Genomic DNA, 12,020 nt, shown 5'->3' on the forward strand with positions numbered 1-12,020 from the left:
GACAGGGTCTTGCTGAGTTGCTTAGGGCATCACTAAGTCGCTGAGGCTGGCTTTGAACGAGCAGTCCTCCTGCCTCAGCCTCCCCAGCTGCTGGGATGACCGGCATGCACCGCTGCACCTGCTCCTTTTAGTTATTTATTTGGGGACAGGTGTAGCCCAGTTGGGGGCCCTGCCTGTAGCCTCCTGGGGGCTCTCCCAGGACTGGACCAGGGGTGGTGGCTGCTGCACACCTCACGGGATTGAAAAGCCTCCCTCGTGTTGGAGCTGGGGGAGTGGGAGGAAGGTGGCCTTGGGGCCACTGTCCACCCAGCCTCTGGGACCCGCCCTGCCCTACACGTCCAGTGAGGCGAGGAGACAGCCCTCGCCTGCTCCCACGTGTGCCCATCCACTCACGGTGACTTTCACACGGTTTCTCCTGCACTGTGGGCGACAGATTTCAAAGGAACGCCAGCTGACGTGGGCGCTGCGGTGCTGGGAAGAACAGCCACACTGGAGGACAGCTCCCGAGGGTGGGCAGAGCTGGGCTCAGGGCGGAGCGGCGGGTGGCCCTGCCGACTCTGGGCCTTGGCTCCTCCCTGGAGGCCTCCTGGGGCCTGAGTCCCAGGGGACAAACACACCCGGGCTCCGCGTGGCCAGAGGCTGTCCCCACGGTGCAAGCCCTCTGGGACCTCAAGATGGATGGGCGGGGCCTGGAAGGCCGGAGCCTGGCAGCTTCAGGGAGGCCGGAGGCCGCCACGCCTTCCACCTGCGCCCTCGCTGCTCCGGGCACCACCCACCGAGGCGCCGTTCGGGAAGCAAAACTCGACCCCTGAGTTCGTGTTATGGAGTCTGGGTCTTTAAAAATGGACCCTCTGAGAATGCGGGGAGAGGCGCGGAGGCACACGCGTCTCATTTGCATCTCAGGACTGCGGGAGCCAGAAACTTCCCGGGTCTCCCCCAAGGTGAGGCTCTGTGAAGGGCTCAGCCGCTAACAGCCATCAGGTAACTGCCCCGCACACCGGACCCCGGGGCTCCGAGACGGCTGCGGGACCTCCACGCCCCACAGTCTGTGCCCGTGCTCGGGGTCAGCGCTCACGGCCAACTCGCAGAGGGGCCTTGGTGTTAGCAGTTCCTGGCTTTCCGCCACGTGCCCCCCACCACCAAAGGCAGGAAATGGACGCCCAGACACTGTCCTGTCTCCTGCTCCAGCTCCTCAAAGCTCTACAGATACTTGAGTCAAAGACGTGCGTGTCCCGTGACTGTATGGGTGTCACACTCTTTGGGTTGCAAGAGACTCCAAAACCCAACACAAACTGCCTGGGACACAAAATGAGCATTTATTGGTGGATGAAGCTGGGAAGTCCAGGAGTGACTCGGGCTTCAGGTGTGGCTGGACCCAGGGGCTCTCCTCTGGTCCTCTCTCTCTCTCTCGTCTCTGGTTCTTAAGCACACTGCTGGGCTCTCACCATTTCTTGGTTGGGGGCAGGTTGTCTTCACAATGGGGACAGGTGGATTGGTTTGCTCTCCCCCGTGTTGCTCACACCCTGAAAGTTGGGTAACTCCAGCAGAAGTTCCAGGGTGGCTCTTTCTGGCTGACCCCGACAGATCCCTGAGGCCCACCCTGAACTAGTGGGGGCAGAGTCTCCTTGAAACCACCTGGAGGCCAATGGGGAGAGGCAGTGCCCTGAGGCAGCATGAGGGAGGCCCGGCCAGCGCTCTGGGTGCCCTGCCCACCTCCCCAGGGCGCTCCCTGTGGAGGGCAGCTGGGAGCCTGGGCGGGGGACACCCAGGAGCAGCCCTCAGTCAGAGGAATGGGTGCTGCCAGGACACATGGCTCCATCCTGAGTTCTCTCTGGAGGCCCCCAGCAGGACCCAGCCCTGTCACCCGCAGCACCGGCCTGCCCCCACTGTGCCCTCCATGGGGCTGCCTTCCCTCTGTCCCCTCCCTGGTGACCTGAACAAACCACTTGATATCATTTCCTCGTCTCAGCTTCTGCTTGCGGGGAGGGGGCCCAGCCTGATAGGGATGTTACTAAAGAGGAACTGGATGTTGGGCAGGTAAAGATAAGAGATATCCCCGTGACAAACTTCAAAACTCTCCACAGGGCCCCAGGGAGGTTAGATTGTCCAGTGCGTCTTCACACAACCAGCTTGCCGTGACAGGCTGTTCAGGGGCTGCTGTCTCCCTCTGAGCCTGAATCCCACAAAGCACATGCACGGTGCTGTTGCTTACCCAACAGTTGGCGGCCCAGCAGAGGATGAAGAGATGTCCTTCATCTCTGCAGGTGGGAGCTTGCAGGTCGGGGTCATTTCAGGATGGCCTGGTACTGCTGCTGCCTCTTATACCCTAGGCTGCTCTCTGTGGACTTCAGCATCCACTCCCGCTTTTAATACCTGGACTCAGTGGGTCTGGAACTGAGTCTAGAGTCTGCAACTGTAGAACATTCCAGAAGGATATATCCCAACCTGTGGCCAGGTCTGGGAACTGCTCTTAGGGACGTGCCAGGATCCTGTTACTCACAGCACCTCTCAAGTGGTGGAGTTTGTGTCCCTTACCCCTGAGCTCCGGCTGGCCTGGTGGCCTGCTTTATCTGATTGAATGTGGCCCAGTGAGGCCTCAACAATTCTGAGCAGCTCTCCTCCCTCCCGCTGTGACCTGCCTTCTCTGACCCCAAGCCTGAGCAGGCCTTCTGGAGGAGCAGGCACCCTGCAGAGCCCAGCTGTGAGAACCTGGCCCGGCCCGAGCTGGTGGAACCCACCGTGACCCTGGAATCAACTGCAGTGTTTCAGGAGCAGCAGCACCTGGCTGGTCCATGCTGCAAGGTTCTGGAGTGAACTGCTACACAGCAAGATAGCTCAGACCCTGCCCGGGGTGTGGGACTCTTAGAGGACCTGCGGAAAGCCTGCCCTCCAACCCGCTCCCACTGCGCTTGTGAAGCACACCGATAACATTCACGGGGTCTCAGGCCCCTGCAGGCCTTCAGAAGTGAAAAACCTACTCACGGGGCTGGGCGGGAGCTGCTGCTGGTGCTGTGTGTGCAGAGGGCAGCCCAGACCCTGGCCCTGGTGCTGGCTGGGGCTGCTGGGGCACCCTCCTGACCTTAATGGGGGACTAACTTAAATTCCACAAAACAGGGTGGGGATGAACCAAACCCCACCATCAAGCATTTTCCAGGTCAGCAGTGCCAGCACCACCTGGAATTCACCAAGATCCCCGAGCCACCATGCGCACGGCTGGAGTGCTGGGTGGAACACGTCATGTCAGGCTCAGGCTGACTCTTGGGGAGGCAGGTAAGAATCCCTGCCCAGTAAGACCCAGCTGCCAAGTCCAGGATTCAGAACTCAGGTGCCCCCTGGTGGCTCCTTTTAGGATGTCCGTTTATTCAAGTGAGAAAATCCTTTGCACAGCAGGATAAACCGGCCTGGAAACATCCCTTCCCAGTCCTCTCCCTGAGGAGCTTCCTAGCACAGGAACAGAATTCTAGTTGGCACATCAGCGATGAGTCTGTACAGAAGGGTTCTGTGATGTGGCCAGGAAGGCAGGCTGCTCCCTTTACTCCACCCCGGGGGGTGGCGGGGCTGGGACCTGCCACCTGTCATGATTCAGTAACTGAGCTCGGTTCACCAGTGGCCCCACCCCCAGGTTGGAGACTCTTTGGCAGTGGCACAGGCCCTGGGGCAGGGGAACGGGCCTCTCTGGCAGCAGACACAGGCAGGCGGGGAAGCAGAAGCAGTCTCCGGTAGCCCCGGATTGCTGGGGTTGCATGTGCCGTGGCAGGTGGACAGGTGGGGGCCGGGCCAGGGTCAGATGGGTGGAGGCACAGGTGCCACGCAAAGCGTGGCTGCAGTGCTGGGGCTGAGGCCCACGCGGCTGGCCTCAGAATCCCTCCTGCAGAAGTAGACGTGATCCTTCAGGACAGGCCACCTGGGCAGCTCAGGGATCAGTCCTTGAAGGGGTCGTGGGTGTCCCCAGCCTGCTCCTTCTCAGGCGCCAGGAGCTCCCCGTTCATCTCTTGCAGTGGGTGGTACACGTAGTCCCCGTCCAGGTGCCGGTTCCTCTCTGCTCTGGAGCCAAGCAGCAAGGACACGTTGGCCACAATACTGATCAGCAGCAGGAAGAACAAGGCCAGGGTGAGGGCCAGCCAGGTGGTCCTGCGGGAAAGAGAAGTGGGGCTGCGGGGCAGGCTCAGGCCAGAGCAGCAGGGAGCCCCCCCAACAGGGCCCTCAGGGCCCACAGGGGGCACACACAAGGCAAACGGGTGGGGGCTGGGGGCACGAAGACTTGAGCGGGGAGCAACAGGGGTACTGGCCGTGCCGGTCCACATCCTGATGCCTCAGTGAAATTTTAAAAAGAAAATATGAATGTTACTGGTTTCCAGATACTGCTCATATATTATTCTTTTGGTACTAGGGATTGAATTCGGGGGCACTTAATCACTGAGTTAAAACCCCAATCCTTTTTCTTATTTTATTTTAATTTTTTTGGTACCAGAGACTGAACTCAGGGGCACTCGACCGCTGAGCCACATCCCCAGCCCTATTTTGCATTTTATTTAGAGACAGGGTCTCACTGAATTGCTTTTAACACCTTGCTTTTGCCGAGGCTGGCTTTGAACTCAGGATCCTCCTGCCTCGGCCTCCGGAGCAGCTGGGATTACAGGTGTGCACCACTGTGCCTGGCTCTTTTTTTTATTTGAGTCAGGGCCGTGCTACATTGCTGTGATCACAGGAGTACACCATGTGTCTGGTCAGATGCTGCTTATATTTTAGGTGTTAAATTGTGTGGGCCAAATAAAACTGGGGAGGACCACTTCCTGCCTGAGGGGCCTCAGTTTGCATTCTGTGCTCCAGGGACATTGGCCAAGGCTGGGCTCTGCAGACAGAGCAGGGAGAGTTGGTCCCCCTTCCTTGCGGGCAGGGAGCTGGCAAAGAACAAGGTCTGGGCCTTTGGATGAACGGTCTCCTAAGTCTTAGGCTGAGGCCCTCAGTGCAGGGACTTAGGGACTGCAGCCCCGCCCATCAGCCCCCACCTCCCTTCCCTCTGCCCGGTGCTGCTGGGTTTCGGGTCTGCAGGGCATGAGGCTTAGTCTCACTTCTGGAGGAGCCTGGACCTAAGGCCTGGGACTTCAGGGACTCTACTTGTCCCTACCCTGCTCTGCATCTCTAGTCTTCTCCAGATGTCACCCTGGGCCTCCAGGTCTGGAGAGTTGGTCGGGCACCTCTCAGACTCACCAAGACAGGACTCCAGGAGGGGCCTGCATCTGCCCTTGTGAGAAGCTCCCAGGCTCCCTCCTGGACCAAGCCTGGGAGCTCTGCATTCCCACCAACGCCACCTTCAGAGTCAGGGGAGGCCCAAGTACCTGGGACGAGGCCATGAAGGTGAGAACCAGCGGGAAAGAGGTCCTCGAAGAGAGCAGTGGCCCAGGATCATGTCAAAGTGCAGACTCTTGGCCCCACCCAAGACCTTGGTGGAGACGCTGGGGCCAGGGGCAGAAATCACTCTAACAAGCCCTTAGGGCGGATCACGGTTAAAGGCCACGCATTAGAATAAAGGATGCAGCAACCCACAGTCCCTGCACTGAGGTGCCCGGGAGGGACGCGAGCCCCTCAGGTCTTCAGTGGAGTCTGACCTGAGAAATGGAGTCATTTGTGTTGCAGGCGAGACAGGGACACAGGTGCCCTCTGCCCTCACCAGGGCAATGGCCAGGGGCCTTCTCACAGCCCCTGGACTGGCAGGTGGCTGCCTGTCAGCTGCGACCAGCCCTGTGCTTGCGAGGGGGATGCACCACCTGGGTGTCCAGACGCCATGTCCTGGCCCCCTCAGTCCCAGTGAGGCACCCACCTGGTGAAGAAGGAGAGCTCTCCTGCCCTCAGGGTGGCCTCAGGCGGCTGGAGACACTGCTTCACTGTAAGAAACCAGACAGGCTGCGGTGCTGGAGGACGAAGGCCTGCCCTCCCCGTCCAGGGTCCCGGGAGGGCCTGTACCTTGGGAAACACTGCAGTTGCCAGTCTGGGGGTCGCAGGGACACTGGTGCTCACACCGGCAGGGCCTCTGGCAGCCTGGCCCGTGCCAGCCGAGGGGACACTCTGCAGAGAGGAGATGGGAGGAGAGCTCAGGCTTCCGGGGTCGGGGCCTTTCTCTGCAGAACAGAATGGCGCTCAGGTGTGCAGAGTGCGGATGAAGGAGAAGCCCCGTGCCCTCCTCCCAGAGCAGTCCCTGCACGTGACCTTATCTGGAAACAGGGTCTCTGCTGATGTCATTAAGTTAAAGGTCTCAAGGAGGCACCATCCTGGATTTAAGGTGGGTCCCCAAGCTGACAACCCGAGGTTCTTGCGAGAACAGACTGGGCAGAACAGGGAGGCTGAGGCCCCCGCTGCTGCTCCAAGCCTGGGGAGGCCAGGAGCCCCCAGGAGCTGCTTCAGAGGGGAAGGAAGAGAGGGGGCGTGGCTCTGCCCACACCTTGGGTTTTGAGTCCTGGTCTCCTGAACTGTGGGAGGACACATTTCTGCTCTCCTGGCCACCCGCTTGGTGGAATTTGTTGCAGCAGCCACAGGAAAACCAGAGAGGGGTTCAGGTAAGATGAGAGCGGTCTGCAAGCGCAAGGCAGGGCAAAGGGAGTGGCTCCTCTCCCCCCTGCCCATGCGAGGGGCGGCCGGAGGCCTCACCTTCACTGCAGTTGGACCCAGTCCATCCAGCATCGCAGCGGCAGCCAGCTGCAAGGACGAGACCCAGGAGGCCAGGTGAGGGCCCGGCCGGGGACGGGCTGGGAAGCCCGGGACCCGTCAGGCCCCCCCCAGCCCCACTCACTCTCTGTGCACATCCCGTGCCCGCTGCAGTTGGAGGGGCCGCAGTCCAGCTCGCTGCAGGCAGCGCCTCTCCAGAAGCGCCCTGAGCACTCGCAGCGACCCTCCACGCAGGCCCCGTGCCCGCTGCAGTCTGGCGGCTGGCAGTGGGGCTCATGCACACACACCACGGTGGACACTTGCCGGGCACAGCGCCACATGTTGTCTTGGCTGCAGGAGGGGGCAGGGCGTGAGGAGGGGCGAGTGCCGGCCCAGCTGCCCCTCACGCCCCCCAGCCCGCCAGGGCACCCGCCCCACTCCAGCGTCACCTTCTGGCTGTTCACAGGCTCCGCCTCACTTCCTGCCAACCCTCCCCTCCAGGGCCTTGGTGCAGGCTGTGCCCTCAGCCGGGAAGGCTGGCCCCACCCCTGTCACCTCCTTGTCTCAGTCTCAGCCTAGTCCACCATTTGCAGGGAGGTCCTTCCCCACCGACTGGCCCCTGTTCAAGGGTGTGGGCAGTGCCCGCATCCCCGAGGAGGGATCCCGGCCTCCTGCTCACTCTCCAAGGGACTCAGTACTGGTGGAACGACAGTCAGAGGCAGGTTCCGTGTGCTTACCAGTGATCTGAGGGGTAACTGGCCAAGGTCCCGTTGAGCACGAAGGTGGCAGAGCCACCTCCGTCCAGGTTGATGGCGTTGACCACGTCGTGTCTCAGCAGGAACTCTGCCATCTCCCACAGGCTGACGCTGCGACACAACAGCAGTGCTACTGAGTGTGACGCACCGTGCCTTGGTCAGGCACATCTCTGAACAGCCCCCAGCCATGTCCTGCCCTCGTCCTTGACGGCTGTGAATGTGAGAACTCGCGCAGTGACTGTGCCATCAGTTGGCCCGAGTGTCCTTGGGGGGAGGAAATCCTGACTTATTTGGCTGAGCCCAGAGGAGCCACAGGAGCCCTTACAAGCAGAGAGCTTTCTCTGGCTGGCAGCAGGGGAGGAAGTGAGGAGCTACGTGAGTGACATACTGCACACACCTCTGTGGCCTGGAGACTGGGGAGGGTCCTTCGGGAGAAGGAAATGACAATTTAGGGAGCAGAGACCCCAGGTGGAGACCACCAACGAAACAAAGACTCGGTCCTGCACAGAAAGGATTCTGCCGAGCACTCAAATGAGCTTGGAAGAGGACTCTTTCCCAGAAGTTCCAGACAAGAGCCCCAACGTCTTAATTTGGTCCTGGGACACAGAACATTCCCAGTCTACTACTTCTGATTTCTGGCCTACAGCACTGTGGTCACCCAGGGCCTCATGCCTGCAAGGCAAGCACTCTACCAACTTAGCTATCTCCCCAGCCTGTGATCACTGTTTAAGTGACATGCTTGTGCTACTTTGTTATGCAGCAATAGTGAAGTGGCGGATGAGCCTGCAGCCAGAGTGAGTGAGTGGCCAGAGTGGGTGAGGGTCTTACCTAAAGCCACAGGGCTAGCCACACTCAGCTGGAACTGGAGCCAAGGTCTTCACCTGCTAATCTTGTGGCCAACTGGGGCTCAGAAGGGACCCTAGCACTGAGGGGACTGAGATGAAGTGTGTAGAGGAGGGAAGTTCTGGGGATTGGGGAGGCGTAGGGCCCCTCTTCTGTTCGAAGGAGGGGACAGCAGGGCGTGAGTACTTCTGAAAACGGTTGGATCAGGATGCCTGTCAGTGTGCCCAAGTTTCTCAAGGCGACCCTGGGTCTGAGTATAGCCGAGGTGTGGAGGTTGTTTCTGGCACTTACCCGCGCTGTTCTGTCTGTCCGTCTGCATGGAAGAGCACCAGCTGCCCCTTACGGTCATGGCCCACAGCTGTCCTGGCCGACATCACATTCACAAATTTGCTAAATGAACCTGAAGGAGAGGCAGCCTGGCTGACTACCTAGCCCTTCAGGGGCCTCCTGGGCTCTGCCTCTGACTTCTTGCCAAATGCCACTCTCCACCTCCAGGTCCAGGCTGCCTGGCCTCTCCCCTGGATGCCCAATGGCTGCCTCACTGGCCTCCCTGCCTCCCTTCTGCCCTGTCCCAGCAGTCTCCAGGCCACAGCCAGAAGGCTTGTCTTCAATGCACCCCAAGTGGGGGGTGAGCTCCAGCAGAAACTCCTGAATGACTTCTGCTACTCTTAGGACAAAATCCGCAGGCTGGCACCGCCTCTCCAGTCCTGTCCTGCCCCACTTCCTGGGGTGACCTTCACCTCCCTCAAGCCACCTTCTCCTCAGGGCACTGCACTTCCTGTCCCCTGACTGAGAATCTCCTCCTCCCCCTTCTGCTCCAAGATCACCTCCTCCGTCAGGCCTTCCCTGACTGCCTGCTCTAGAATAGCCAGGTCATCTGGTCTCCAACACAGTAGTCTGCCCTCTAGTGGCTGCCAAACTTGAATGTCCATCAGAATCACCAGAGGGGTGGGGGTGGGGGCGTGGGGAGGGTCCTTAAAGCACAGACTTTTTAGGCATCACCTCCAGGGATCCTGATGCTGCAGGTCTGAGGTGGGTGGGCTCACGGCTTTACATTTAAACAAGCTCCTGGGTGATGCTGAGGCTGCTAATCCACGAGCATCTTGTCCCCCATCTGTTTCCTTTCTCCCAATTTTTTCTTTCTTAGTACTCAATGCTTTTCAGTTTATTGTAATTGCCTTTTTAAAATATATACTATGCAAGACTCTTCATCTCCATGGCTCCGCAGGACCCAGAATAGCACAAAGCACAAACTAGCTGCTGTCTAAACACTTTGTCTAGACCTAAAAACAGCCCCCACCCCATGCCTGTTCTCAAGAGAGCGGCTGCCTGGCCTCTCCCCACACTGTCAGCTCCCACCTCTCACCTGTCTCCTGAGTCTCATCGCACTCAGTGGCCTCGCTCTCATTGATGTAGATGCTTCCATTGCGAATCAGCCATATGACGCCACTCAGCAACTGCACAAATGGATTCTCAGTGTCCAGCACCTCCTCCTCAGATAGGTACCTGGACCCGGGAAGGTGTGCGGCTCACTCACCAACTTGGTTAGCTGTGGGTGGTGAGGCTCCTTTACCCTTCCCTCCTCATCCCGGCTTCCTGATTCCTCCTCTTGCCCCAGGAAGGCCCTGGACCTGAGTATAGCTGTGATGCTCTGCAACTCTTTGGAATCTTCTTGTGGTGACAGGAAGGACCAATAGGATTGCAGCTGGGCAGAGTTCTGTCACAACGCTGCCAACAGTCTATACTTCATTTAATAGGAAAAGCCACCCAACAGATCCATGTGTGGCCTTCAATCTCTAGGCTGTCACCCCAGCAAAACTACTCCTGGTGCCTGTAACAGCCTCTTAACTGGCCTCCTTGTTTCTCTATTCCAGACTCTGCCTGGGTCCCCCAGTGTTAGAGCAAACTCTTAATTAGTTCTGTCACCCTCCCATACCTGCTCTTTTTGTGGAACCTCTCAGCCTTGTGCCTGCTGTTCTCTCTCCCTGGAATGCTTTGTCTTGAGTTCTGATCTTGGTCAATTAATCCTCAGATCCCTACTCAAAGGTCACTTTCTCAGACCAGTTCCTCACCGCTCTACCTAAAACCCAAACTCTAACTACAGTGGGTTCGCAGTGTGAATTTATCTTCGTTAGTTACCTGGCCTTGGCTTACTTTTCTTAGTAATGGGGAGAGTCTGTTAAGACGTGCCGTTCACTGCTATCTCCCCAGGGCACGACACGCTGCCTGACAAGAAACCAGCGCTCAAAGACACAGCGTGATGAATAAACCCTGCAAGGAACGCATTACTATCCCCATTCTGCGGAGGAGGAAAAGGAAGCTCGATCTGGTTAGGCGACTTGAACGCGGCTGCAGAAAGAACTACAACCCCAATCTCAGGCTCTCTGCCCTTGAAAGCCACGGGCTCTGTGCCTCCTCACCCGGTGACCAGAGTCCCGTCGCGGCGGATCCCGAACTGCGCGTTCTGCAGCCCCCCGGAGCTGCTCACTCGCCGCCCGTCGCTCACCACGTTCCCCAGGCACTCGCCCGTGTTCATGCGGAAGAAACCTCCGTTCTGGGCCACGCGGCAGCCAGCGGCCCGCGCGGTCTCCTCCACTGTGGCGCGGCGCCTCTCGGCACAGCCTCCGGACCCGCCGGGCTCCAAAACCGAGAAGGTGCGCAGGGGCGCGGCGACCCGCGTCAGGTGGCCGGTCACCGCGCGCCCGCCGAAGTGCGAGACGAAGGCGCGCACGCTCGGGCGGCCGGCGCCGGGGGTCGCGGAGGGCGGGGGCCAGCTCTCGTGCTCGCGGCGGCCGGCGCGCACCCGCGTGCAGTCCCGGGCGAGGCGCGCGCGCGCGCGGGGGTAGGGCAGCAGCAGGTCGTCGTCGCGGGAGGCCCTGCGGGGACGCGGCGGTAAGCACGGAGGGCAGGGGTCCCCGCGCCGCGCTCGTCCCCGGCGAGCCGCACTCACCCCGAGCCGAGGCCGCCGGACGCTGCCCGAAGGAAGCCGAGCAGCGCGAGCAGGAAGAGGAGCCCTCGGTCCGTGGGCGCCGCCATGTTGGCTCGGGGCTCCGGTCACGTGGGCCCGCCCCACGTGACACGGACCCTCTGGAGGCGGCTTTCACCCGGGGCGCCTACGCGCCTGCCGGGTCTGGCGACGTCGCTCTTCCAAGTGACCGGCGGGCTTTTCTTTTAAAATCCGGGCGGGTAGGGCTGGGTCGCTGGTGAAAGAAACTTTTTATCTCGATTATCTTAACTTCAGACCTGTAGGAGGTTGCGAGGGTAGTGTGGAGTCCCGCCAGCCCGCCCGTCTCCGGTGGCAGCCTTCCTCCGACGCACCCGGACCGCCGATTCCAGGGGTCTCGGTCCCTAAGGCAGCTCAATTCGAGCCCCGCCCTTTCCTACCTGTGAGCCCCGCCCACCTGCCTCTCTTCACGTGCCCCTTGTAGGAGGCCCCAGCACATCTGCTCCTGCGCCCTTCGTCATGCGAAGGGCTTAGAAATGATCCTGGGGGCTCTCTCGAAATCACTGGTCTGGACCCTAATTTAAGTTCTTCTATAGATAGTGACATCGGTGATAAAAGTCATCAAAAAATTACCTCTGCCTAAACTCTTCTTTGAAAACTAAGCTCTACTCTTTAAAATAGCCCAGTAAGTTGTGTATCCTCTTTATTTAAAAAAAAAAAAAAAAAAAAATAGGGGCTGGGATGTAGCTCAGCAGCAAAAAGTTTGCCTCGAATTCCCAAAGCCCTGGGTTCGACCCCCAGTTTAAAAAAAAAAAAGTGCAAAGAACTTTCATATA

The 12,020-nt window shown here is 59.4% G+C and overlaps 1 protein-coding gene across 3 annotated transcripts; it reads right to left on the minus strand.

Annotated features, from left to right (window-relative positions):
- Positions 1 to 3,340: 3,340 nt before the first annotated feature.
- On the minus strand, positions 3,341 to 11,414 carry NAGPA (N-acetylglucosamine-1-phosphodiester alpha-N-acetylglucosaminidase). Of its 3 annotated transcripts, XR_013760813.1 has the most exons (11): positions 11,191 to 11,414; positions 10,661 to 11,116; positions 9,607 to 9,746; positions 8,532 to 8,640; positions 7,380 to 7,508; positions 6,788 to 6,993; positions 6,646 to 6,693; positions 6,440 to 6,504; positions 5,965 to 6,066; positions 5,822 to 5,885; positions 4,058 to 4,131 (listed from the first exon to the last, which is right to left on the minus strand). XR_013760813.1 is itself a non-coding variant. In XM_079121939.1 (10 exons), exons 1-10 carry the CDS (start codon positions 11,274 to 11,276, stop codon positions 3,921 to 3,923), a joined length of 1,551 nt encoding a protein of 516 aa, XP_078978065.1. In that variant the 5' UTR covers positions 11,277 to 11,409; the 3' UTR covers positions 3,341 to 3,920. The 3 variants fall into 3 exon arrangements, 1 of the variants encoding a protein (XP_078978065.1); XM_079121939.1 differs by lacking the exon at positions 6,440 to 6,504 and having other exon boundaries at positions 3,341 to 4,131; positions 11,191 to 11,409; XR_013760812.1 differs by lacking the exon at positions 6,440 to 6,504 and having other exon boundaries at positions 5,965 to 6,119.
- Positions 11,415 to 12,020: the final 606 nt, after the last annotated feature.

Source organism: Sciurus vulgaris (genome assembly GCF_902686455.1).
Source record: "Sciurus vulgaris genome assembly, chromosome: 18".
Classification (NCBI taxonomy): Eukaryota; Metazoa; Chordata; class Mammalia; order Rodentia; family Sciuridae; genus Sciurus; species Sciurus vulgaris.

What these genes read in the sequence shown, in the direction of transcription:
- NAGPA (XM_079121939.1), bottom strand. Translation starts at nt 11,276, where the DNA reads ATGGCGGCGCCCACGGACCGAGGGCTCCTCTTCCTGCTCGCGCTGCTC. An exon ending in TCCGGCGGCCTCGGCTCGGG is followed by an intron (nt 11,117 to 11,190) that starts GTGAGTGCGGCT and finishes GCGTCCCCGCAG; the next exon opens with GGCCTCCCGCGACGACGACC. An exon ending in GACGGGACTCTGGTCACCGG is followed by an intron (nt 9,747 to 10,660) that starts GTGAGGAGGCAC and finishes TCCCGGGTCCAG; the next exon opens with GTACCTATCTGAGGAGGAGG.